The sequence below is a fragment of the Rhinopithecus roxellana genome, chromosome 12 (genome assembly GCF_007565055.1).
Source record: "Rhinopithecus roxellana isolate Shanxi Qingling chromosome 12, ASM756505v1, whole genome shotgun sequence".
Classification (NCBI taxonomy): Eukaryota; Metazoa; Chordata; class Mammalia; order Primates; family Cercopithecidae; genus Rhinopithecus; species Rhinopithecus roxellana.
In genome coordinates this window covers 2,761,757-2,789,291 of record NC_044560.1, presented here as the reverse complement: position 1 = coordinate 2,789,291, position 27,535 = coordinate 2,761,757, and the positions used below count along the sequence as shown (strand labels likewise).

General features: G+C 48.4%; 1 protein-coding gene and 1 non-coding gene across 3 annotated transcripts in view; one reads left to right on the top strand and one right to left on the bottom strand.

Annotated features, from left to right (window-relative positions):
• TNFRSF8 (TNF receptor superfamily member 8) overlaps nucleotides 1–27,535 on the top strand; it is an 80,848-nt gene that overhangs the window by 10,087 nt on the left and 43,226 nt on the right. For both annotated transcript variants that reach the window (XM_010371734.2, XM_030913858.1), the window contains exons 2-3: nucleotides 10,574–10,661; nucleotides 23,326–23,442. In XM_010371734.2, the coding sequence (XP_010370036.1) occupies nucleotides 10,574–10,661; nucleotides 23,326–23,442 (205 nt within the window). The remainder of the gene's footprint in view (nucleotides 1–10,573; nucleotides 10,662–23,325; nucleotides 23,443–27,535) is intronic.
• LOC115892502 lies at nucleotides 4,003–4,106 on the bottom strand. The gene has a single exon (XR_004052380.1). It is a non-coding gene; the product is annotated as a U6 spliceosomal RNA (small nuclear RNA).

Here is a 27,535-nt window from a genome sequence, read left to right as displayed (position 1 = left end):
CCAAGGCACCTCCAAGAGGATGAGAAAGTTGAATACTCCCGGGGAGCTGGACCCCGCTTCCTTTTTCTTCAAGTCCACTACGTTTTCCTCCCTCCCTCCCTCCCTCCCTCCCTCCCTTCCTTCTTTTCTTTCTCTCTTTCCTTTCTTTTCCTTTCCTTTCCTTTCCTTTCCTTTCCTTTCCTTTCCTTTCCTTTCCTTTCCTTTCCTTTCCTTTCCTTTCCTTTCCTTTCCTTTCCTTTCCTTTCCTTTTCCTTTTTTTTTTCTTTTTTCTTTGACAGAGTCTTGCTCTGTCAACCAGGCTGGAGTGCAGTGGTGAGATCGTGGCTCAATGCAACCTCCACCTCCCGGGTTCAAGCAATTCTCCCGCCACAGGCTCCCGAGTAACTGGGACTACAGGCACTCACCACCACGCCCGGTTAATTTTCATGTATTTTTACTAGAGATGGGGTTTCACCATGGTGGCCAAGCTGGTCTCAAACCCCTGACCTCAAATAATCTGCCTGCCTCGGCCTCCCAAAGTGCTGCAACTTCAGGTGGGGGCCATCGCGCCTGGCCCACTACATTTTTCTTTGTAGCTGCCATCATCCTGTGGTGGCTGTTGCTGCCTGGGAACGTACTTCAGGGCTGGGTGGGTTTTACCCCATCTGAGGTGTAGCTAAGGATGTAGCTCTAACACTTGCTTCGGCCCTGGAACCTTCAGGATCGCTGCAGTCTGAACAATTGGCTCATGGAGCTGGCATGGGATTTCTGTGGGGCAGGAGGGATTTCTCAGTGGGAAGTGAGGATCAAGCAGTTTGCTAAATTTGGACTCAAGACATGATCTTGGTAAAATGGACTGGCTCTTCTCTATCTTGTCCACCTCTCCACCACATGAATGGTCCTGAAACCCTTTAATGCTTCCCTAGTGCCAAAGGCAACATTTCCCAAAGTCACTTTCTGGCAATGGCAGTTCTGAGAAAAAAAGGTTCTATGGCCAACGAAGTTTGAGAAACATTGCAGATTTTTCTGACTAGCCCCCATATCCTTCCTTGGAGAATCAGAGAGTAAGAAAGCACATCAAAGGCTCTGAGAGGCCCCGTGATCTGAAATGGAAATCTCTCAATTGGACTCCAGTGATTATTTTTGTTTGTTTATTTATTTATAAGACAGGGTCTCACTCTGTCACCCAAGCTGGAGTGCAGTGTTGCAATCGTAGTTCACTGTAACCTCAAATTCCTGGACTCAAACAATCCTCCCACCTTAGTTCCTTGAGTAGCTGGGACTACAGGCACGTGCCACCATGCCCAGCTAATTAAATTTTTTAATTTTTAAATTTTTTTTAATTTTTAGGCCGGGCACAGTGGCTCATGCCTGTAATCCCAGCACTTTGGGAGGCCGAGGCAGGTGGATCACTTGAGGTTATGGGTTTGAGACATGCTGAAACCCCATCTCTACTAAAAATACAAAACGTAGCCAGGTGTGGTGGCACATGCCTGTAATCCCAGCTACTTGGGAGGCTGAGGCAGGAGAATTGCTTGAACCTGGGAGGCAGAGGTTACTGAGCCGAGATTGCACCACTACACTTCAGCCTGGGTGACAGAGTGAGACTCCGTCTAAAAAAAAAATTTTTTTTTTTTTTTATAAAGATAGGGTCTTGCTATGTTACTCAGGCTGGTCTTGAACTCCTGGGCTCAAGCAATCCTCTCACCTTGGCCTCCCAAAATGCTGGGATTAGAGGTGTGAACCACTGCGCCTGGCCTTGTTCTTTTGCCTGTCATCTGTTACTATCCTGTAGCCCCAGCATTTGATGAAACGTATTTGGGAAGTGACAGTGAAGAGCTTCCGTGCTCATCTCTTTTTCTGACTCCCTGACTCTCTCTTTTGCCTCCCTCTTGCATTTTTAAGTTCCCTTAAATTGCACTGGCTCACCTGGATAATCCAGGGGGAATCTCCCATCTCAAAGTCAGCGGGTTCACAACCTCAACACCATCTACCACCCTGATTCCCCATTGCCATGTAGGGTGACGTATATGAGCACATATATGAATATGTCACCCTAGGTCCTGGGGATTAGGAAGTGGTTATCTTTAGGGGGTGCTATTCTGCTGACCACAGACCCCCTCTCATGTCCTTCTTCCATCCCACACGACAGTAGGTACCCAGTGAGGATGGTATGATTCTTGCTAACTGACAGAGCAGGAGTGTCACCATCTTGGACAAGCATCGCCATTTTAAGTTCTCCTTGATTAGAAACCACCTAAATCCAACCCCAAAACATCAGCCTAATGGCTAATGTCAGCATGACCATAAACCACAAATGACACCTCCAACGAAAAACATTCCAACACTAAGATAAACACCCCTGTCCGACCAGAGACATGCCAGCCCCGAGATAACCTTCCCTATGACCACAGACATTCCCAGCACACAGTAAAACTCTCCTCCATACACAAACATTCCTAGCCTGCGATAAGCGCCCCTCCCAGAACCCTTAAATACCCTTAGTCTGTAAGAGAAAATGCTGCTGACCGAAACTGGCCAGAAGCCCCTCTCAGTTTTATTTTCTAAAATAAACCTGTCTTTGACTGGTAAGCCACTTTTCATGTTTTTTCCTTCTTTCTTCAACTCTTACACAAACATTATTTCAAGGTGCTTGCCTGTCCCTGAGTTCCTTCCAGCCAGGGACTCCAGGCTCCCCCCTCTATGCCGTTTCCGTGTCCACTGTCTTTGGGTTTTACCTCCAACCCTGGGGCCAGGCAGCATGGGGCCCCGCACGCTCTTCCTCAGCTGTGCAGAACTGGGGGAAGCTCAACTCGGCACCTGCTTGCAGATGGGACAACTGTGAGAGGTGCTGCCTGTGGCCAGGGATGGACCCTGTGTACCTGTGGGTGTATTTAAAGAAGGGGGAGAAGGATGACTTTAGTTTCAGGTAGTCTGTTGGTCTGGAGCTCAAGTGAGCACTCGGTGTGGAGAGAGGGGTTCAGGGTCCCACAGTTAGGAGGTGACCGAGTTCGGCATGTGGTGATATAGTCTAGTGGTTGCTTAGGAGCGGGGGTGTGGCGGCAGACTCATAGTCCTCTAAAATGTCCATACGTTCTACTTTGTTAATTTAGGAGAGGGTCTCACCCTGTTACCCAGGCTGGAATGCAGTGGCCCAACCACAGCTCAAGAGATTCTCCCATCTCAGCCTCCCGGGACTACAGGTGCATTCCACCATGCCCGGCTAATTTTTGTATCTTTTGTAGAGACGGGTTTTCTCCTTCGCTGTGTTGCCCAGGCTGGTCTCAAACTCCTGAGCTCAAGTGATCCTCCTGCCTCAGCCTCTCAAAGAGATGGGATTTTAAGTGAGAGGCACTGCGCCCAGCCAAATGTTCACACATTCTAATCCTTGGAACCCGAGACTACGGATCTTGAGACAGGAAGATTATCCTGGATTATCAGGGTGGGCCCAATCTAATCACATGAGTCCTTAAAAGCAGATAACCCTTCCTGGCTGTGTTAGAGAAAGATGATAGAGGCAAAGAGAGAAATGTGATGTGAGAAGGACTCAGCTCACCATTGCCGGTTTTGCAGATGGAGTAAGGGGGCCTTGAGCCAAAGGATGCCACAGTCCCTAGAAGCAGGAAACAGCCCTTAGTTGGCTGTCAGAAAAGAAACAAGACCTCAGTCCTACAACCACAAGGAACTGAATTCTGCCAACAACCTTAGTGAGCAAGGAAACCAACAGTCCCCTAGAGCTTCCAGTAGGGACACAGCACATGACCTGGATGGGGGTGATCAGAGAGGGCTTCCCAGAGGAAGTGGCCTCATGAGTGAGGTCCCAAGGATGAATGGGGGTGCACTGGATTTAGGGACCGGTGCAGGCAGGGGAACAGCATGCACAGGCTGCCGCAGGGAGTGGGGTGCCCGTGGGGTGCCAGTGGCAAAAAGAGGCTGGTAGGAGAGAGTACCAGGGACTTCACAGGCAGGCAAGGAGGGCAGGGCCTCCTGGGCCACTGTTAAGACTTTGGTTTTTTTTCTTTTTTTTATATGGACTGTTCCATGAATTTCTGTATCATCCTTATGCAGGGGCCATGCTAATTTCTGTATTGCTCCAATTTTAGTACATGAGCTATAGAAGCGAACACAGGACTTTGGGCTTTATTCTTAGCTGGGTTGGAAGCCATCTGAGGGTCTTCAATAGGATAGAGGGGAAGACAGTAGATCATGTTTTCAAAAGATCAGTCTGGTGTCTGCACTGGGAGCTGGGTGCGGTGGATGGGGTAGATGAGAGGAGACCCTCAGGTGGCCACTGTCAAGTCCAGATGGCGGGAAGGTGAGGAAGAGCTGGTAGATGTGGGGGTAAAACTGCAGGTTAAACAGAACTAGTGATGGGTTGGGGGCCAGGGAGAAGCAAGCATTTCAAAAAGCAGTCAGTCTCGGCCAGGCATGGTGGCTCACTCCTGTAATCCCAGCACTTTGGGAGGCTGTGAGGTGGGTGGCTCAGTTGAGGTCAGGAGTTCGAGACCAGCCTGGCCAACATGGTGAAACCCCGTCTCTACTAAAAATACAAAAATTAGCCACATGTGATGCCAGGCACCTGTAGTCCCAGCTATTTGGGAGGCTGAGGCAGGAGAATCGCTTGAACGCAGGAGGTGGAGGTTGCAGTGAGCCAAGACCACGCCACTGCACTCCAGCCTGGGCAACAGAGAGAGCGAGTACTCTGTCTTAAAACAAACAAACAAACCACCCACCTCAGTCTCATGGGGAGTGGGGAGTAGGGATCTCAGAGCCTCTGTGCTGGGCCTAGTTTCTCGGCCTTTGGACATGCCTGTCTCCATCTGGGATGCCCTCCCCATAGTCCCTACCTGCTGTAATTCTGGACTACAGCACACCCCCCACCCCAGGCAGCAGAAGCTGGCAGATCAGAGCACGTGGCAAATACTGGCTCTAACACTGACCAGCTGTGTGACTTTGGGCAGCTTTCTCATCCTTATATCTCAGTCTCCCCATCTGTAAAATGGGTTGGCAGTAATTGGCTATTAGAATTACTTTTGCTATGGAAAGCAAACCATCCAGCATTTGCACTTCTTTCTGCTCAGCTTCTGCTAGGCCAGAGCATCTCGGACTCCCTGGGGCACTTGTTAAAATGCAGATTCCAATTAGGGAGGTCTGGGGTTCTGCATTTTGACAAGTTCCCAGGTGGTGCCCCCGCTGCTGGCCTGGGGCCTCACCTTGAATAATGGAGCACACAGTGGTGGAGATCCCCTGGAGACTGGGAGGGGAGGGGTACTTACCTCACTGGCCCTGCTCAGCTCTGGCCCCTTCGGGGATTTTGCATTTGATCCGACTCCCCACCCACCCCACAACTTCTAGACTTGTCTCCCACAGGTATGGTCCGGCTGAGACCAGGTGGGGCTTTTTGAAAGTGAACTTTAACTGGTCTTGTAGGGAAAACCAAACCAACCTGAAAATAGACCGGCCTAGAAATGGTAAGGTTTTAGGCCACCCTCTCTTTATCTTGTTGCTACTAAGGTGGGGCCAAGGGCCTCCGGCTGCACAGCTCATTACTTTGTGGACACCTCACTTTGCCTTGAACCTGCGGGGAACTCCACCCAAAAGCCCCCCTCCAGTCCTTGGGCTTCCCCCTCCCACTCTTCACTTTCTGATCCCTTCTTCCCTCGCAGGCAGGGGCACATCCTAGCTCCCCTCTCCCTCTTCCCTCCCTCTCCCTCTTCCCCAGGGCAGCAGGAGCTGATGAGCCAGGCAGGGTGGGCCTGGAAATCCACAGGGCGAGACTTCTCTGGGCGGCGGCAGACGCCCGGGTCCTTGCCTCCTTCTCCACCAGGAGCTGGGACAGGTAAAGGGCCTGTGTGAGGGGAAGGGAGTGCCCCTTCCTCGCCCAGCCCCACATGGAAAATGGGGCCCCAAGTCCTCTGCTCCTCCTTTCAAGGGGCTTTGAGAGGCACAGGCTGGACATCCCAGCTGAGATCCCATGACCCCTCCGCACAGCAAGAAGACTGCCCTCCGGTGGCAAACTATGGATTTACCAAGAATTATTGTTGAAAATAAGCTGCCACCTCCCAGCGTTTGGTGTCCTTGAGACGCTATTTACATATATGGCTTTGTACATCTGTGTTCTCACTGTCTTTATGTATACACATATTATTATCACTTCTTTATTTTTTAATTTTCTATTTTTTTTTTTTTGAGGCAGGGTCTCACTCTGTTGCTTATGCTGGAGTGCAGTGGCGCAATCTCGGCTCACTGCAACCTCCGCCTCCTGGGTTCAAGGGATTCTCCCACCTCAGCCTCCTGAGTAGTTGGGATTATAGGCGTGCACCACCACTCCTGGCTAAGTTTTGTACTTTTAGTAGAGACAGGGTTTTGCTACGATGGCCAGGCTGGTCTCGAACTCCTGACCTCAGGTGATCCGCTGGCCTCAGCCTCCCAAAGTGCTGGGATTACAGGTATGAGCCACCGCGCCCAGCCAAGATGATCCCAGTTTTGTTGGCAACATCCAAAGCATTGTAATCAGGAGCCAGTGGACCATATGCCTTCTTCTCTCCATCCGGCCGAATCAGGGTGCTGACCTTGGCCACATCCATGTCACAGAGCTTCTTCACAACCTATTTGATCTGGTACTTGTCAGCTTTAACATCCACAGTGTATACAAGTGTGTCGTTGTCTTCTATCTTCTTCATGGCAGACTTGGTGGTCAGAGGGAACCTGACAGCAGAATGGTCAAGCTTGTTTCTCCTGGGAGCGCTCTTTCGAGGATATTCGGGGTTTTAATACCTATTTTTATTTATTTTTTTGAGATGGAGTTTCACCCTTGTTGCCCAGGCTGGAGTGCAATGGTGCGATCTCAGCTCACTGCAGCCTCCGCCTCCCAGATTCAAGCAATTCTTGTGCCTCAACCTCCTGAGTAGCTGGGATTTCAGGCACCCACCACCACGCCAGGCTAATTTTTTTTGTATTTTCAGTAGAGACGGGGTTTCACCATGTTGGCCAGGCTGGTCTTGAACTCCTGGCCTCAGGTGACTCTCCCGTCTCGTCTTTCTAAAGTGCTGGGATTACAGGCATGAGCCACAGTGCCCAGCCCTGGGATTTTTTTCATTTTAAAGATGGGTAGCTTGTGGCCTAGAGATGGGAGAGAATTGGGGACACAGTGAAGCTCAAACCTTTCTGCACTTAGTTGCTGTGTGACCTTGGGCAGGTGGCTACACCTCTCTAGGCTGAAGCTTCCTGATCTGTAACATGGGATAGTGATCTGGCCCCAAAGAGCTAGGGGTGTGAAAAGGAGGAGTTGTGTGAAAGCAGGCACCCAAGGCCAGACTCGGCGGGGGTAATGTGCAATACCATGGGCTCCCCATTCTCTGCACCCCCCTACCCCTCCATGGACCCAGGTGTGGTGGCAGGAGGGAGACATAAGTGGCCAGAGCCCCCCGGGTGTGTTCTAGGCCCCAGCAGAGTGAGCAAGGCCTGGGGCCATGGTCCCTGTAGACTCGGTAGCTGTCAGTGAGATTAGCAGACAGGCCGGGAGGGGAGACCCAGGACAAGGACCCAGAATGTTCCCACACTCAGCAGGCCTTGCAGGTGAGCCCTCACACCTCCAGCCAGCCCCAGGCACAGACTACTGAACTCACTCAGTGAGATGCTGTGGGTTAGGAGCACTTCGGGTATCCTGGCAGTTTCCTGCCCCCTGGAAAGGCTCCCAGGAGCCCTTGGGGTGACTTAAGAGTGGACACTCTCCTCTAATGCTGGAGGGAGGAGGTGTCCTCAAGGCCCTGGGCTCTGTATTAAATGAGAATGGAGACCACCCAAGCGCCATGTGACTGTTGGGCAAATATCAGGTTCATGTATTATTTCAAATTAATATGGTGACATGTTTCAGACATGCAAAAAAAAAAAAAAAAAAAAAAAAGAATGATGTAACCAACACCCCATGTATCCACCTTCCAGCCATGCTGCTGCTCTCTGCTGCTTCCTGAACATGCCGGAAACTTCACTGTTCCCTTGAGTGGAGAGAAGAGTCAGGCAGCCCCTTAGGCCAGCCAGGCCTCTCTCCTGGGGGAAAGTGGCTTCTGCTTCCCTTCCTCAAACCAAGAAAGCCCCACATTGCACCAGGGGCCGCCTCCTTTCTGCCAGGCACCATCTTGGATGCTGAAGACATGGAAATGCGACAAGGCTCCCTCCCTGCCTCCTGCCTCATTTCCTGTTTCCCTTCTCCCTTTCTTTCCACCCCAGAAGTTCCACATCCTGGATTACCTGTCATTCCATCTGGAAAGACAAAACTCCTTCCCTGGGATCTCAACAGAGAATTTCCTCTCTTGAATCCTTTCTTATGATGGGGCTTCACTTTCAAAGAACCCTTGAAACACATAGGGGGCTTGTTAAAAACACATCTTCTTGAGGCTGGGTGAGGTGGCTCACGCCTGTAATCCCAGCACTGTGGGAGGCTGAGGCAGGAGGATTACTTGAGCTCAGGAGTTTGAGACCAACTTCGGCAACATAGCAAGACCCAGTCTCTACAAAAAAATAAAACATTAGTTGGGTGTGGGGGTGCATGCCTGTGGCCCCAGGTACTTGGATGGCTGAGGCAAAAGAGAAGACTACTTCAGCCTGGGAGGCTGAGGCTGCAGTGAGCCATGATTGCACCATTGCACTCTAGCCTGGGCAACAGAGTAAGACCCTGTCTCAAAAAAAAAAAAAAAAAAAAAAAAACCCCACAAAAACCCACAAAACAAAAACCACACCTTCCTGAAAAGAGTGAGCCTCTCTGACCCCTACTTCACACCATGCACAAGAATGAAACTTGAATATGAACGATTAAACGATCTCATCTAGAAGTTAATGTAGGAGAATATCTAAGTGACATTGAGTGGGCAAATATTTCTTAAACCGGACAAAAAAAGGCATTAACCATAAAAGAAAAGATTAGTGTATGTAATTTATTAAAGCTAAGAATGTCTGTTCATCAAAAGCCTCCATAAAGAAAGTGAAAAGGCAAGCCAGAGGATGCAAGAAAATACTTGCAGTGCATATAATCAACAAAAGCCATGTATCTAGAATATGTAAAGAACTCTCACACATCAATAAGAAAAGCCAGACAACCCGATTAAAAAAAATGGCCACAAGACCTGAATAGGCATCTTACAAAAAAGAATGCCTAAATGGTTAATAAACATGGGAAAAAGTGCCCAACAACATTACTTATCAGAGAAATGCAAATAAAAACCACAATGAGGTATCACTACAGATCCAACAAGATGGTGAAAGTTTTAAAAACTGACACCACCAAGTGCTGACAAGGAAGTGGAACAATTGGAATCCTCAGACACTGCAGGGAAGTACTTACTAGTACGACTGCTTTAGAAGCCTGGATGGAGAATCTATCAGAACTGAGCATGCCTTATGCTCCAGGAATTCCACTCCTAGGTATATAGCCAACAGAAGCATGTACATTTGGTCACTAAAACATGTGTACAGGAATGTTCCCAGCAGCACTATCATAATAACCAAAAAGTGGAATGTCTATTGAGAGCAGGCCCGGAGTGCTGGCTCATACACTGTAATCCCAGCACTTTGGGAGGCCAAGGCGAGTGGATCATTTGAGGTCAGGAGTTCAAGACTAGCCTGACCAACATAGTGAAACTCTTTCTCTGCTAAAAATACAAAAACTAATTGGGCGTGGTGGCACACAACTTTAGTCTCAGTTACTTGGGAGGTTGAGGCACAAGAATCACTTCAGCCCAGGAGGTGGAAGTTGCAGTGAGTTGAGATCATGCCACTGCACTCCAACCTGGGCAACAGGGCAAGACTCTGTCTCAACAAAGTAAAAAAAAAAAAAAAAAGTAGATTAGACAAATAAATTGTGCATATTTGTGCAATGCTATACTGCAAAGCAATGGACAGAAATGAGCAACTGTTATTTGCAACAATGCGAATGATTCTCACAATATAATGCTGAATGAAAGAGGCTGGTTGCAGGGGAATGGACTGTGTAATTCTACTTTATGTAAAATCCAAAAGCAGTCAACACTAATAGAGGGATAGAAATCAGCCTTTTGGGAGGAGTGTGTGGGAGCGGGGATGAGGGAGGAGCTGGGGCTGGCAAGATCCTGTTTGATGAGTTGGGTGCTGATTGCACGGTGCATTCATCTTGTAAAAATGCAGTTGGCTGTAACTTGAGATCTGTGCACTTTTTTGTACGGGTGTGTTAGACTTCAACAAATAAGTTTACCAGAAATGTGTATTGTTGGGTCCACCCCAGAGACAAGGTAGGAAGCAACTATGTTAATCCCAGGGCGAGGGGATGGTGACTGGCCCCAGGTGAAGGTGGTGATGATTATGGTATGAAAAGGGCTAGGAGAATTTGTTGATGGGTTGTTTGAGAGGAGAGAGTCAAGGGAGATGCTAAAGTTTCTGGCCTCAGCTGGAGTAGCAGGGGGTAAGCCCAAGGGCAGTGTGGGTTTGTGGAATCAGGAGTTCTTGTCCTGATTTCTCTTCGATAATACAAAACTCTGTCTCAGGCCTCCTGGGACTGGTGGGGACAGAGGGAGTATGGATATCTGGGATCCACCTGGCCTCACCAGCTTTTCTGACCTACTAGGATCGACCCTTCGAGGACACCTGTCGTGGAAACCCCAGCCACTACTATGACAAGGCTGTCAGGAGGTGCTGTTACCGCTGCCCCACGGGTGAGTGGGGGCGCTGGGGGTGGGGAGAAGGGGGGAAATTTGTCCTCAATTGATGACCCTCTTGGGGGATTGATGAGTGGGGAAATTGGAGCCAACCGTCATTATCATAATTGGCTACAGTTTTCTGCAGGTCATTCCTGGCATTGCAGAGTCCAGAGACTCTGTCAGAGGTTAGGGCTGTAGAATTGAGACTGTGTTTGTTGCTGCCACAAGAAAGTCCATCTCCGTGAGTTTTTATTTTTAACTTAGAGCTGCCCTTTTTTGGACACTTACTATCCATGAGTCCAAGACCTTTATATGCACTGCATCATCTCATTAAGTGCTTGCAATGATCCTTTATTACACTCATTTTGCAAATGAGGCTACTGGGGCTTGGCAAGGTTAAGCTCCAGCCACTTCCCTTGATGACCAGGGTAACACAGTTGGGAAATGGTGGAATGATCTAGGGCTGGGGCCCAGAGCTCAGAGACCTCAAAGCTTGGGCTGTCGACATCCTCTGACCACCCTTTATTTCTGGGGTCTGGAAGCCCTTTGCAGTTCTTTCTTTCCTTTTCCTTCTCTCTTTCTTTCCTCCCTCCCTCCCTCCCTCCCTCCCTCCCTCCCTTCCTTCCTTCCTTCCTTCCTTCCTTCCTTCCTTCCTTCCTTCCTTCCTTCCTTCCTTCCTTCCTTCCTTCTTTCCTTTTCCCTTTCTTTCCTTTCTTTCTTTCGGAGTTTTGCTTTTGTTGCCCAGGCTGGAGTGCAACGGCGCAATCTCGGTTCACTGCAACCTCCGCCTCCCAGGTTCAAGCGATTCTCCTGACTCAGGCTCCCAAGTAGCTGGGATTACAGGCATGCACCACCACACCTGGCTAATTTTGTATTTTTAATAGAGACAGGGTTTCACCATATTGGCCAGGCTGGTCTCAAACTCCTGACCTCAGGTGATCCACCCGCCTCAGCCTCCCAAAGTGTTGGGATTACAGGCGTGAGCCACTGCGCTGGGCCTAATTTTTTTTTTATATTAATTTAAAATAAAGACAAGGTCTCGCTAATTGCACAGGCTGTTCTTGAACTCCTGGGTTCAATCAGTCCTCATGCCTCAGCCTCCCAAAGCGTTGGGATTACAGGCGTGAGCCACCATGCCTGGCCTCTTTGCAGTTCTTGACTGCTCCAGCTCAGAACACTCATTTATCCCAGGACAACCCGAACAGTAGATTTCTCTGAGACCGGACTCCCAGACTAGAGCTCCCTTTCTGGAATGCTTGGCCACCCCCAGCACCGTGATTGACTTCTAGTCCATTACCAGGAAATCCTTCTGGAGCTGGGCGAGTGTTGTTCTTTCCATTTTGCAGCTAATGCTTAGGCCCGAGGAGATAAGCAGCTGGAAGAGGGTCGTGAGGCATTTCTGCCCCTGTGGTTATTATCAAAAGCTCCGAGGCACAACCAGTGGTCTTAGATGGGTGGGGCAGGACATAACGATGCCCTCGTGGTCTCTGACCTCCAGGAACAGAGATTGTCACGAGGACATCAGCCTTAGCTGTGCCAGCAAGGGTGGGAGGGAGTCTGTGTGTGTCTGGTTCATTGTCTTGCTTTGAGGAAAACAGGCCATTGCAAGTGGGCGGGCATCACCTGGAGGGCTTCCGACGATGGCGGCGGAGGGGTCCATCCACCCACCACCTAATCCTCCCAGCTGTGCTGTCTGGAGGGTGGTGACAGGCTATGGCCATCAGGGGTATTCCACTGGAGCTGTGTGGGAACCTGGGTCAGTCAGTTCCTAGACTTGTGGCCTCTTAACTTCCCCACGAGATTCAGATCAGCCTCATGCTCAGGCCACCAAAGGACAGAGGGAAACATTCTTAGAAAGAGTTTGATGTTTTTGTATTTGATTTTGATTTGTGTTTTCAACAGTGATTCAAAGTAGTCATTGTACGGGCAAGAGCAGTGGGTTGGATGCTATTGGACTTTCTTCCTTTTATTTTTGATTTAGTGTTGATTTGGATGATCTATCAGGTGGGTCCCCTGATTTCTTCAGTGCTTCACTGGTCGGCCATCCACTCACGCATCCAAGTACCTGTCCCCCTCACCTGCCCATCCATCCATGTACCTACCCACCCACCCACCCATCTTTTTAACCACTCACTAACCCACCCCCTTCCATCCCCTTTCCATTTTTCTTCTCATCCAGCCCCTATCCATCCACCCACCTGTATTAGTTTGCTGGGGCTGCCATAACAAAATACTGTAGGCTGGGTGACCTAAACAATAGACATTTATTTCTTACAGTTCTGGAGGCTTGAAGGTCCAAGATCAAGGTTTTTGCAGGGTTTGGTTTCTGGTGAGGGCTGTCTTCTTGGCTTGCAGATGGCAGTCTTCTCATGGTGGGAAGATCTCTCTCTCTCTCTCTCTTTCTCTTTCTCTTTCTTGCCCTCTTCATATAAGGCCACCAATCCCATTGGATTAGGGCCCCATCCTTATGATCTAATTTAACATTATCTCCTAAAAATCCTTTCTCCAAATACAGTCACACTGGGGGTTAGGGTTTCAACACATTTAACATATGAACTTTGTAGGGGACACAATTCAGTCCATAGCACCACCCCCTTCCCATATCCCTCCAATTATCTTCCCATTCACCCCCTCATCCATACAACCCCCTCTCCTGGCTATTTTCTCATCTACTTATCCATCCATCCATCCATCCATCCATCCATCCATCCATCCATCCATCCATCATCCATCCAACAAACGTTTATTTCTCTCTCTTTTTTGAGATAGAGTTCTCTCTGTAGTCCAGGCTGGAGTGCAGTGGTGCAATCTTGGTTCACTGCAACCTCCGCCTCAAGTGATTCTCCTGCCTCAGCCTCTCAAGAAGCTGGGATTACAGACATGTGCTACCATGACTGACTAATTTTTTTTTTTTTTTTTTTTTTGAGACGGAGTCTCGCTCTGTTGCCTGGGCTGGAGTGCAGTGGCCGGATCTCAGCTCACTGCAAGCTCCGCCTCCCGGGTTTACACCATTCTCCTGGCTCAGCCTCCCGAGTAGCTGGGACTATAGGCACCCTCCACTTCGCCCGGCTAGTTTTTTGTATTTTTTTAGTAGAGACGGGGTTTCACCGTGTTAGCCAGGATGGTCTCGATCTCCTGACCTCGTGATCTGCCCGTCTCGGCCTCCAAGAGACAGGGTTTCTATATGTTGTCAGGCTGGTCTCAAACTCCTGATCTCAGGTGATCCGCCGGCCTTGGCCTCCCAAAGTGCTGGGATTACAGACTTGAGCCACCACACCTGGCTTCTCATTCTTATAATGGGGTCATCTTTCACCTTTCCGACTTCTTCTCCCTTGGCCATTCTACAGGAACTGCTGCATGCGTTCAAGTCTCTGGGCCTTTTTACTTATTTACATCTTTATTTGAGATAGAATCTCACTCTGTTGCCCAGGCTAGAGTGCCGTGGTGCGATCTCGGCTCACTGGAACCTTTGCCTCCTAGGTTCAAGCAATTCTCTTGCCTCAACCTCCCAAGTAGCTGGGATTACAGGCATGTGCCACCACACCCAGCTAGTTTTTGTGTTTTAAGTAGAGATGGGGTTTCACTGTGTTGGCCACGCTGGTCTCCAACTCTTGACCTCCAGTGGTTTGCCAGTCTTGGCCTCACAAAGTGCTGGGATTACAGGCATGAGCCACTGTGCCAGGCCTAGTTTCTGGGCCTTTGTCCCCATCTGGGATGCCCTCCCCACAGTCCCTACCTGCTGTAATTCTGGAACCCCTTCCTCCATGAGGCCTTCCCTTGCTAGCCTGAGGCTTGGTGGCGATTGCCACTCATTTCTCCCAGGGCCCGCTTGCTGTGGTTTTTATCCTCTGGAATGGAGTGGCCCGCAGTGCTCTATGACTTTTCATGGGACCTACAGTCCCAGCCACAAGGAGAAAGACACTTCCTTCTCACCCTCTTCTGGCTGCTTTGACCCCAGCCTGACAGGGCCTTGATGGGCAGTGGGTGGAGAGAAAAATGACATCTCAGGTCCCAGGCTTCCTCCACTTAAAAGCTGTGACTTAGGAAGAGGGGGCTCCCTTCTCTCCACTTCCCCTCTCCAAGGCCCAGTGCCAGTTGGGGCTGAGTACTCCATATTGGTGTGGTGGGTGGGGCATTTTACTGGAGTTTTATTGACCTTGTGCTTCCGGGTAGCCAGAGAGGAAAAATGAAAAACCCACAAAAACCCCTTCTTTGATCTCTCGGGGAAATTTTTTGACATTTTGCCCACCCTCTGCAGACAGCACTCAGCTGTGTGGCCGGGTTTGCACGTGGGCGGGTTGGTGGAGGAAGGAAGCTGAGAGACCTTTGAGATTGAAAAGTGGAGGTGTCATCGAATCCATCCTTGCACCCAGGCCTGTGATGCCCTCTCCAGCATTCCTGAGAGCAGGTCTCCAGCCCTTTGCTTACATACTCTTGGTGACAGGGAGCTCATTCACTGACTCATAACAATGACCATGATTCATGCTGATGGAGTGCGTTATGTGCTGGCCACTGGGCTGGGCCCTTTACCCACCTTAGTTTCTTCAATCCTGATAAGAAACCCAGAGAGGAGGCCGGGCACGGTGGCTCAAGCCTGTAATCCCAGCACTTTGGGAGGCCGAGATGGGCGGATCATGAGGTCAGGAGATCGAGACCATCCTGGCTAACACAGTGAAACCCCGTCTCTACTAAAAATACAAAAAACTAGCTGGGCGAGGTGGCGGGCGCCTGTAGTCCCAGCTACTCGGGAGGCAGAGGCAGGAGAATGGCGTAAACCTGGGCGGCGGAGCTTGCAGTGAGCTGAGATCCGGCCACAGCACTCCAGCCCGGGCAACAGAGCGAGACTCCGTCTCAAAAAAAGAAAAGAAAAGAAAAAAAAAGAAACCCAGAGAGGAAACTTGGACATTGAGGGGTTCAGGGATTTGCCCAAGGTCACATGCGAATCAGTGGCTTAGCCAGGCCATGAACATGACCACCCAGTGCAGTCTCCTGAGCTCTTCAGCTGTAGTTGATACTGACCCCCAAGGTCTCAAATTTGGGAGGCAGAAGAGTTTACGAGTGAAGAGCTAATGAGGGGGCTACAAGGCCCTTCCTGTTATCCGTCTTCCTGGACCACCCTCCCTTTGTGTGCAGACTCGCTCCCCACAGGAAGGGGTCTCTCCTGCAGATGTCTGAGGCCTGTCCAGGTTCAGGGGGAGGATGTGAGGCCAGGCCAAGTGTTAGGTTGGGAGCATGGCAGGTATATCCCATCTTGTCCCAGGAGCTGAGGGTTCCTCCAAAGGCTGTGAACAGGAAGGAGGAGGAGGAGGGGGTTTGTGGGTTCCCCCAGCTTCCGCTGCCCTTGGGTAAAGCCCAGCTCTGTGCATGGGCACGCCCACTTGGCGTGACAGCTGCTGTCCCTGCTGCCTCCCTCTCCCCCGCCCAGTCCTTCTTCATCCTGGGCTTCAACTGAGTGTGCTGGGCTCCCCTGTGCCCTCTGACACTGTCCCAGCAGAGCCCCCTCACAGCAGCTCCTGGCCCCCCACTGTCCCTGTGTGCTTGACACACTCTGCATTCCTCAGGCTCCACTTAAGTGTAGGCCCTCCCTGACCCCAGCCTGGGCCACAGAGCAAGATTCTATCTCAAAAGAAAAAAAAAAAAGAGAAATAAACATTTGTTGGATGGATGATGGTTGGATGGTGGGATGGCCCCAAGGCAGCTCAAAGATCTTGGCTCTGGGCTCTTGGTGCCTCCCATGGTTCCACTTTCCTAACACTCCTTCCATGTGTCATGACTTGTCTATCGTCTTCCTGCAGGATCCCCAGCCCTGAGCCCAGGGCTTGGCACATAGTAGATTCTCCATTTTTGAAAGAATAGGTGAATGAATGAATATGGCTGGCTTGCCCCGCATACTCTTCGTGACAGCCAGCTGCTGCCTCACAGGGCCAAGCTTCTATTGTCCCCCTGGCACCTCCCTCTGCTGAAGTCAGGCCAGCCTCTCTCTCCTGCCCACCCCACTCGCAGGTACATCCTAGTCTTGTCTTTATTTAAGCCTGAAAAATCCACCAGGGTTCTTTTGTGTAGGAAGAAGTATGTGGGGGTGGGAAGGAGGAAATAGAAGGCAGTAGAAGGAATTAGGACTGGCCCAATGCAGCAAGCATTTATTGAGCTCTGTTGGACATAGGGTTATTTGGGGGAGAGAAGTACAAGGTCCTGCCTCCTGGGAGCAACCCACTAGTAGAGGAGGTGACATGCTTATAGATATCTGATACTCCAGAGGGTATCTGTGCTAAGATAGTTTCAAAGGAGGAAGAATGGGAGCTTACAGTGAGGAAAAGCCCCTAAACCCCTGGTCTGCATCCACCCATCCGTCCATCCATTCATCTACCCATCTACCCATCTACCCATTCATCTACTCTTCCCTAACACATCCATCTATCCACCCATCTATCTGCCCATCCACCCTTCCCCATCTATCCATCCACCCATCCTTCTACCCATCCACCCATCCACCCACTCATGCACTCTTCCCTAACCCATCCATCTATCCACCCATCTACCCACCCATCCACCTTTCCCCATCCATCCATCCATCCATCCGTCCACCCATCCATCTACCCATCCACCCATCTACTCACTCATCCACTGTTCTTCCACTCATCTGTCCATCCACCCATCTACCCACCTATCCACCCTTCATCTATCCATCCATCCATCCACCTACCCACTCATCCATCCACTCACCACTCATCCATTCATTCACCACTCATCCATCCACTCACCCACTCATCCATCCACCCACCCACTCATCCATCCACTCACCCACTCATCCATCCACTCACCCACTCATCCAACCACCCACCCACTCATCCACCTACTCATTTATCCATTCACCTACCCACTCATCCATCCATCCACCCACCAACCTACTCATCCACCCATCTACCCATCTTCCCACCCATCCACCCACTCATCTATCCATCCACCCATCCACCCACCTACCCACCCACTCATCCATTTACTCACCTATCCACCCACTCATTCATTCATTGATTCACCCAATATGTTCTGTGTATTTGCATTCTATCAGACCCTAGAGATTCAACCATGGGGGGCAGGGCAGCTATCATCTTGCCCTCACAAACTCAATCTCAATAAGACAAATATTATACCAGTTTGAGACTTTTCTATCTGCCTGTAAGAGAAGGGGGTACCATAGTTTGAATTCCCCCAGAAGTAGACTGTTATGGGCTGAATTGTGCCCCCTCCCCCCACCAATTCCAATTCCTATGTTGAAGTCTTAACCCGAGAATCTCAGAATGTGACCTTATTTGGAGACAGGGTCTTTAAAAAGGCAATTGAGTTAAAATAAGTTCACTAGGATAGGCCCAAATTCAGTATGACTGGTGCCTTTATAAGAGGAAATTAGGACACAGATATACACAGAGACAAGACTGTGGGAGGACATGGGGAACACAGTCCATCTATAAGTCAAAGAGAAAGAGCTCAGAAGAAACTAGCCCTGCACATACCTTGATTTTGGACTTCTGGCCTCAAAAACTGACTATGAATTTCTGTTGTTTAAGCCACCCTGCCTGTGGTAGTTTGTTATGGCAGCCTGAGCAGACTGATGCACAGACTTTGAGGCAAAGATCTGAGTACAGTTAGTGATGGCTGGAAACACCAATTTGGAAGTAGGGAAGTGGCAGAGGGAAGGGAAGGCAGCTTATAAAGTTGTGTTAGAAAGATAGTTACTGCTGTGGGCAACTGGGGCTTAATACCTCTGGGGGCCTCTGGGAGCCAGTGCAGAACAGCTGAGGGCTGAGGGAGCTGGGGTATTTATTTGCCAATGCCCATTAACCATTGTTGGAGCTGCTCCTGGGGTGGTACATCTTGGTAGGTCTGGTCTGCCGCACCCTGGCAGAGCAGGCTGTGGGTGTTCTGAGAGGGTGACTTTAAAAGGACCCAGAGAGAGGATCTGGGTGAGGTCAGATGATCAGGAAAGTTCCATGAGAAGGTGGTATTTCAACCTGATCTAGCTGGGTGTGAAGGGTTCCCAGTGGGTGGACGTGGAGATGGAGAAGCCACTTAGCCTGCAGGAAGAACGTTTGTGTTAGTTTGCTGGGGCTGCCGTAACAAAGTACCACAGGCTGAGTGGCTTAAACCAGTGGTCCCCAACCTTTTTGGCACCAGGGACTGGTTTCGTGGAAGACCATTTTTCCACGAAGTGGGGTCAGGGATGGTTTTGAGATGAAACTGTTCCATCTCAGATCATCAGGCATTAGAGTCTCATGAGGAGCGCGCAACCTAGATCCTTTGCATGTGCGGTTCACAATAGGGTTTGCGCTCCTATGAGAATCTAATGCTGCCACTGATCTGTTAGGAGGTGGGGCCCAGGAGCTAATGCTCGTTCACTGTCACTCACCTCCTGCTGTGTGGCCCCGTTCCTAACAGGCCATGGACTGGTACTGGTCCCCATCTGGGGACTGGGGACCCCTGGCTTAAACAACAGAGATGTATTGTCTCATACTTCTGGAGGCCAGAAGTTTTAGATCAGGAGGTTGGCAAGACCATTCTCCCTCTCAAGGCTCTAGGGAAAGACTTGGCTTCTCTCTCAACTTCCAGTAGTTTCTTAGTTTGTGGCAGCATAACTCCAGTCTTCACATGGCGTTCTCCCTGTGTGCATGTCTGTCTCTGTGTCCAAATTTCCCCTTTTCTTATTTATTTTATTTTATCTGTACTGTATTGTATTGTTTTAGAGACAGGATTTTGCTCTATCACCCAGGCTGGAGTGCAGTGGCACCATCATAGCCCACTGCAACCTCTAACTCCTGGGCTCAAGTGATCTTCCCACCTCAGCCTTTCTGAGTAGCTAGGAGTACAAGTGTGCACATCACACCTAGCTAATTTTCTGTTGTTGTAGATGGGATCTTGCCATGTTGCCCAGACTAGTCTCAAACTCCTGGCCTCAAGTGATCCTTCCACTTCGGCCTCCTAAAGTGTTGGGATTACAGGCATGAGGCACTGTGCCTGGCAATGTCCAAATTTCCCCTTTTCTTTTTCTTTTTTTTTGAGATGGAGTTTCCCTCTGTTGCCCAGGCTGGAGTGCAGTGGTGTAATCTCAGCTCACTGCAACCTCCACCTCCCAGGTTCAAGTGATTTTCCTGCCCGAGCCTCCCGAGTAGCTGGGATTACAGGGACATGCCACCATGCCCGGCTAATTTTTGTATTTTTAGTAGAGATGGGGTTTCACTACGTTGGCCAGGCTGGTCTTGAAACCCTGAACTCAGGTAATCTGTCTGCCTCAGCCTCCCAAAGTGCTGGGATTACAAGTGTGAGCCACCGCGCTGGCCACATTTCCCCTCTTCATGAGAACACCAGTCAGATTGGATTAGGTTCACCCTAGCGACTTCATTTTAACTGGATTGCCTCTTTAAAGCCCCTATCTCCAAATAAAATCACATTCTGAGGTACTGGGGGTTAGGATTCTAGAATATCTTTTTTTGGGGGAGACACAGTTTAATCCATATCAACATTCAGGATGTATGAGGGATGTCAGAGAAAAGATCAAGATGCCCAGACTGGCTGCAGTAGAGACGGCATGAAGTGAGCAATGTACTAGAATGCCAGACTAGGAAGGTGGAGGCACCGTGTGAGGCCTGGGAGTGCAGGCTGGGGAACGCCGTATGAATTAGGTTGACAGAACATGTTTTAATGAAATATGTGTGAGGCCCTATGATAGGGGAGGCATTGGTGAGTGGACATGGAAAGACTCATCCTCAAGGAGCTGACTTTTTTTTCGAGACAGGGTCTTGCTTTGTTGCCCAGGCTGGAGTGCAGTGGTACAATCTCTGCTCACTGCAACCTCTGCCTCCTGGGTTCAAGTGATTCTCCTGCCTCAGCCTCCCGAGTAGCTGGGATTACAGGTGTGCACCACCACGCCTGGCTAATTTTTGTATTTTCAGTAGAGACGAGGTTTCACCGTGTTGGCCAGGCTGGTCTCAAACTCCTGACCTCAAGTGATCTGCCTGAGCCAGGTGCAGTGGCTCACGCCTGTAATCCCAGCACTTTGGAAGGTCAAGGTGGGAGGATTGTGAGGTCAGGAGATCGAGACCATCTCGGCTAACACGGTGAAACCCCATCTCTACTAAAAATACAATTAACCGGGTGAGGTGGTGATTGCCTGTAATCCCAGCTGAGGCAGGAGAATCTCTTGAATGTGGGAGGCAGAGGTTGCTGTGAGCTGAGATCCTGCCATTGCACTCCAGCCTGGGCAACAGAGCAAGACTCTGTATCAATAAATAAATAAAATAAAAAATAAAAATAAAATAAATACTGGCCGGGTGGCTCAAGCCTGTAATCCCAGCACTTTGGGAGGCTGAGACGGGCGGATCACAAGGTCAGGAGATCGAGACCATCCTGGCAAACCCAGTGAAACCCCGTCTCTACTAAAAAAAAATACGCCTGGATAATTTTTAGTAGAGACGGGGTTTCGCCATGTTGGCCAGGCTGGTCTTGAACTTATGACCTCAAATGATCCATGTGCCTCGGCCTCCCAAAGTGCTGGGATTACAGGTTTGACCCACCGCGCCCGGTCTGAAGCTAGTATTTTTGAGAGGTTCTTGTGTGTTGTTCTAGGGCAAAGGTGCTTACCCTGGGGTCCATGGACTCTCAAAGGTAGATTTCACGGGGATCATGAACCTGAGGCAAAGGATTCAATTATTTTAATTAGCTTCTAGCTAAAATTCCCTTATTAATTCCTCCCATTATGAATTAAGTCAACAAAGCATAGTGGTAATTGGAGTACACAGCTTTGTCATCAGCAGAAATCATAGGTATTCTCATATTATATTACAGTGGCTGCAGATGTTGTGAAATGTTGTTTGGACTCATCACTGCTTTGAAACTATGGAGTTATTTTATCCTATTATTTAATGAGTTTACAAAGAATCACGTTACTGTGTCTTTTTTTTTTTTGAGATGAAGTTTCGCTCCTGTTGCCCAGGCTGGAGTGCAATGTTGCGATCTGGGCTCATTGCAACTTCCGCCTCCTGGGTTCAAGTGATTCTCCTGCCTCAGCCTCCCAAGTAGCTGAGATTACAGGTGCCTGCCATGACACCCGGCTAATTTTTGTATTTTTAGTGGAGATGGTGTTTCACCACGTTGGCCAGGCTGGTCTTGAACTCCTGACCTCATGTGATGCACCCGCCTCGGCCTCCCAAAGTGCTGGGGTTACAGGCGTGAGCCACCGTGCCCGGCCTGTTACTATATCTTATGTTATTTTGTTTAATGCTTTGATAACCATATTCTAATATAGTTGGATTCCTCTGTATTCCTACATATTCTATTTACGAATTCATGATTCTGTGCAGGGTCCACAGGCTTCCTTAGAATGATTAGGGGCACAATAAATATTGGGAACCCCATGGTCTAGATTATTTTCATTGTAACTGGCAAAAGGGCTCAAACAAGACAAAAGATAAATAATTGGCTCCATAACAGAGAAGTCCATGAACACCCTACATTCAGATGTTTGAATTATGTCCTCAGGAGCCCATTTCTCTCCAACTCTGGCTTCTGCTGGCTTCTGAGTCACCTCCTTCTTTGGCAAGTCCTGCCCACACCATGCCCAGGCTTAGGCAGTGACGACCTGGGCAGCTCTGGGCTTACCCGGCCCTTTCAGCCAGGAATCCAGTAGATACTGGATTCTTATCCAGCTTATTGGCTGGCATGCCTGGGTCATGTGCCCATACTAAACCAATCACAGTGGTGAGGAACATGGAGTACTCTGATTGGCCGGCTTGGGTCATGTGGCAATCTTGAGACAAGCATATTGATGGGAAGAAGTATTCTGATTGGCCTGCTTGGGTCATGTGTTCATCCTGGAAGCAAGGTAGGCAGTGATTGCTGGGTGACTTGTTTATCTCTAAATCAGGCTGGATTAGGGTCCTCGTGACAGGGGTGTCCAATCTGTTGGCTTCCCTGGGCCGCATTGGAAGAAGTGAATTTAGTCTAACACTAAGGATAGTGTTTTAGCTCATAACTGATGAGCAAAAAAAAAAAAAAAATCTCTCATAAAGTTTTAAGAAAGTTGATGAGTTTGCATTGGGCCTCATTCAAAACTGTCCTGGGTTGAATGCGGCCCGTCCTGGGTTGGACAAGCTTGGTCTAGACTTTCATGGTCTAAAGTTACGACTCCACTAATTCCTGGAGTGAGATAAGACCCCTGCAGAGAATGACAACCAGTGCTCATATAGGGCTTGCTGGGCGCCAGGGACTGCTGTAGTACTTTATACATATTTATCTTAGCAGTCCATTCAGTCCTTCCAAGAACACTAGGAGGTAGGTCCTATTACTAACTTAATAGTGCTAAATATATACACTTACTGTGTATCCACACACACACACACAAAATAGTGCTGACAAGGTCATTATCATGCAATTGGCAAATGGCAGCCCTAGAATCCCAGGCCCAGCTCTCTATAACTATGTTGCTTTTCCTTGCCTGCTAGGGGCCCTTAGGCTACAGTTGCCCCTCCTGGGTGTCAGGGCTTCCATCCATAACACAAGAATTGGACTGACACATTTCGCGGGTTGGAGGTGGAGCTGGGAGGGGCTTCAGGGATGAGAGGTGTGGGGCATTGGGTTGTAAGGCCTTTGCTAAGTCCGCCTGGCTTGGAGCTTCTCTTTCTTTTCCAAGGGCTGTTCCCGACACAGCAGTGCCCACAGAGGCCTGCTGACTGCAGGAAGCGGTGTGAACCTGACTACTACCTGGATGAGGCCGGCCGCTGTACAGCCTGCGTGAGTTGTTCTCGAGGTAAGGGCCCTTGTTCTCTCTCCAGGGTCTCCTTCTAGGGAGCATGAGGGGTCCTCGGAGGAGAGGTGAAGAATCTAGAAGGTGGAGAGCATCATGATTTCACGTCTGTTCTCTGAGTTGTCCTCCTGGTACCTCAGTTTACCTCTCTGCATTTGTGATTTGGTATCAGCCATGACCTTTTGCATCCATACTCTCACAGAGACTTAACATGTTCCCTGAAGGAGAGGACTCACATTTTTTTGAGTTTAATCCTCACCACAGCCCTAGGGAGGATTTCTTGCTTATCCTTGCTTTACAATGAGGAATTTGAGGATAGTGAGGTTAAGGGCCTTTCCAAAGTTACAGAACCCTGGTAAGTGGCAGAACTGGAGTTTGAGTTGTGGCCTGATACCAAGAGCTGTGTTCTTTTCCTAAGACCACAGGACTTCCAGGGAAACTGTTTCAATATGACCTTTTATTGTTAATTTCTTATTATGGTTAGAGAATGCGGTCTGTGTGCTAGCTAGTGTTTATTTTTGTGTGGATTTTTTTGGGGGGCGGGGGGGAAATTTGTTGAGATCGTTTTGTGGTCTAATAATAAATGATCACATATTTTCAGAGTGTTCAGTGTATGGGTGTTTTAAAATGTGTATTCTGTTTGTTGCATATAAAGTTCTCTATATAGCTATTAAGTTAAGCTTGTTAATTGTTATTCAAATAATATGTACCCTTATTTACTTTTATCACCTTTATTTCTGAGACAGATGTGTTAAAATCTTATCTCCCAGTATACTTGTTCATCTATTAGATTTTCATTGTGCTCTTTCTATTTTTGCTTCATATATGTCAAAGCTATGTTATTAGGTACATAAATGTTCATGAATATTATGTGTTTTTGGTGGGTTGGGCTTTTTTTTTTTTTTTGAGACAGAGTCTTGCTCTGTCGCCCAGGTTGGAGTGCAGTGGCCGGATCTCAGCTCACTGCAAGCTCCGCCTCCCGGGTTCACGCCATTCTCCTGCCTCAGCCTCCCAAGTAGCTGGGACTACAGGCGCCGCCACCTCGCCCGGCTAGTTTTTGTATTTTTTAGTAGAGATGGGGTTTCACCGTGTTCACCAGGATGGTCTCGAACTCCTGACCTCGTGATCCGCCCGTCTCGGCCTCCCAAAGTGCTGGGATTACAGGCTTGAGCCACCGCGCCCGGCCGTGGTTGGGCTTTTTATCCACATGAATATACCGCTCCATTCCTTGTAATGCCTTTTCCCTTAATTTCACATTCATTTGACAGTAACATTGCTACTCCTTCCTGGAAGAAGTAGCAAAGGTTAAAAAGAAAGCAAAGTAATAATAATACTGCCATTTCGTCTTTCTTTACATTAACATTTAGCTGGTATATCTTCGAATTTCTAAAATTAATGACTGCATTTTATGAAATGAAAATTATAAACATTTATTATTTAAAATTCAAGCAATACAAAGAGTGTAAGGAAGAAAACTAACATTGCCTTCCCCAGCCCTCCATCTATAGACAACTACTATTGTCATTAGATGGCTGACATGTCTCTCTACCTCTCTGTATAAAGATAGGTAGGTTAGTAACCAGACAAGCTGTACATACATACAAAGAAGGAATTTTAAGAGAATGGCAACATCTTATTGATGACATTAAAATGATAATATTTACTTTTAATCAAAAGTGTCAGAAAAAGAAACCGAAGTGAAACAGAAGAATACCAGACCTCAGTCAGATTAATGTATTTTCAGCAAAAGATATTGCAGTTCCTTTAAAAAAAAAAACCCTCTAAAATTAAGAGAGGAGGTTATGAAAATCAGTAAGTGGTTAATAATCATTTCAGGAACTACTGTCTCTTGCGGTAAAGGTACAATCTGCTTATTTCGAGTTTTGGACAGTAGAGAATAGATTGACTCCCTGTAACAAAGAACAGAGTCATTGTTTTCCCCACCTCCTCATCCTCTTCCTGACTTTTATTGCTTACACAATTTTTACTTTGTCGTAATCTATAATGTTTATAGTCTCATCTGCAACCATAAGCCCCTTGGCATGTTAGCCTGAAAATTTTTTATTATTCATGATGAGTTTATTTGGCACAGTTTGTCCATTCCTGAGTTTTTCACTTCGATTCATCATTTGAGTGATTGGATTACACTGTCAGGTGGATTTTTCAAGAAGGGCTCAATATTCTCTGAGTTATTTCATGTTTGAGGATGCTTGTCTGGTGCCTATATTTTTGTTCTCTTTTTTTCCTTTTTGAGACAGAGTCTGACTGTGTCCCCCAGGCTGGAGCGCAGTGGCGCGATCTCGGCTCACTACAACCTCCACCTCCTGGGTTCAAGCGATTCTCCTGCCTCAGCCTCCTGAGTAGCTGAGATTACACGGATATGCCACCATGTCCGGCTAATTTTTGTATTTTTAGTAGAGATGGGGTTTCATCATGTTGCGCGGGCTGGTCTCAAACTCCTGACCTCAAGTGATCCACCCGCCTCAGCCTTCCAAAATGTTGGGATTACAGGCGTGAGCCACCGCGCCCGGCCCAATTTCTTTCTTTACATTTTAAGACAGGGTCTCATTTTGTTGTCCAGGCTGGCCTTAAACTCCAGGGCTTGAGTGTTCCTCCTGCCTCGGCCTCCCGAGTAGCTGGGGCTGCAGGTGCATACCGCTGCACCCAACTTACAATTTTTTTGTGTGTCTCTGAGGATGTAAATTATAGTCATGTATTGCTTAATGACAGGAATACATTCTGACAAATGTGTCATTAGGCAATTCTGTCATTATGCAAACATCCTAGAGTAGTGTACTTACACACACCTACATGATGTAACCTACTGCACACCTAGGCTCTATGGCAGATCCTTTTGCTCCTAAGCTACAAATCCGCACAGCACACGACTGTCCTGAATACTGTAGGCAACTGTGACACAATGGTAAGTATCTGTGTATCTAAACATAGAAAAGGTGCAGTAAAAATACGATATAGGCCGGGCGCAGTGGCTCACACCTGTAATCCCAGCACTTTGGGAGGCCGAGGCGGGTGGATCACCTGAGGTCAGGAGTTCGAGACCAGCCTGGCCAACATGGCGAAACCCCGTCTCTACTAAAAATACAAAAATTAGCCGGGTGTGGTGGCACGTGCCTGTAGTCCCGGCTACTCGGGAGGCTGAAGCAGGAGAATCGCTTGAACCTGGGAGGCAGAGGTTGCAGTGCACTGAGATTGTGCCATTGCACTCCAGCCTGGGTGACAGAGCGAGGCACCATCTAAAAAAAAAAAAAAAAAAGGCATGAAATATAAAAAATGGCACATTTATACAGGGCACTTACCACGAATGGAACTTGCAGGACACAAAGTTGTTCTGGGTGAGTCAATGAGTAAGTGGTGGGTGAGTGTGAAGGCCTAGGGCATTACTGTACACTACTGTGGACTTTATCAATGCCGTACACTTAGGCTACACTAAATTTATAAGACATATTTTTCTTTCTTCAATAATATATTAAACAACTTTTTCACTTTATAAACTTTGGCTCTTTTCTAATAACACTTAGCTTAAAGCACAAACACATCGTACAGCTGTACAAAAATATTTTCTTTATAGCCTTATTCAATACACTTTTTTATATTTTAAATTCTTATTTTTTTAACATTTTTAAGTTATATGCTGAGACACAAACACTTACATTATCCGAGGCCTACGTGAGTCAGGATCATCGGAATCACTGTCTTCCTCCTCTGAATCTTGTCCCATTGGCAGGGCGCGGTGGCTTACACCTGTAATCCCAGCACTTTGGGAGGCCGAGGTGGACAGATCACTTGAGGTCAGGAGTTCAAGACCAGCCTGGTCAACATGGTGAAACCCCATTTCTACTAAAAATATAAAAATTAGCTGGGTATGTTGGCATGTGCCTGTAATCCCAACTATTCAGGAGGCTGAGGCAGGAGAATCGCTTGAACCTGGGAGGCGGAGGTTGCAATGAGCCGAGATTGTGCCACTGCAATCCAGCCTGGGTGACAGAACGAGACTCTGTCTCAAAAAAAAAAAAAAAAAAAAAAAAAAAAGAAAAAGTAAAAGATAAAAAGAAACGAATCTTGTCCCATTAGAAGG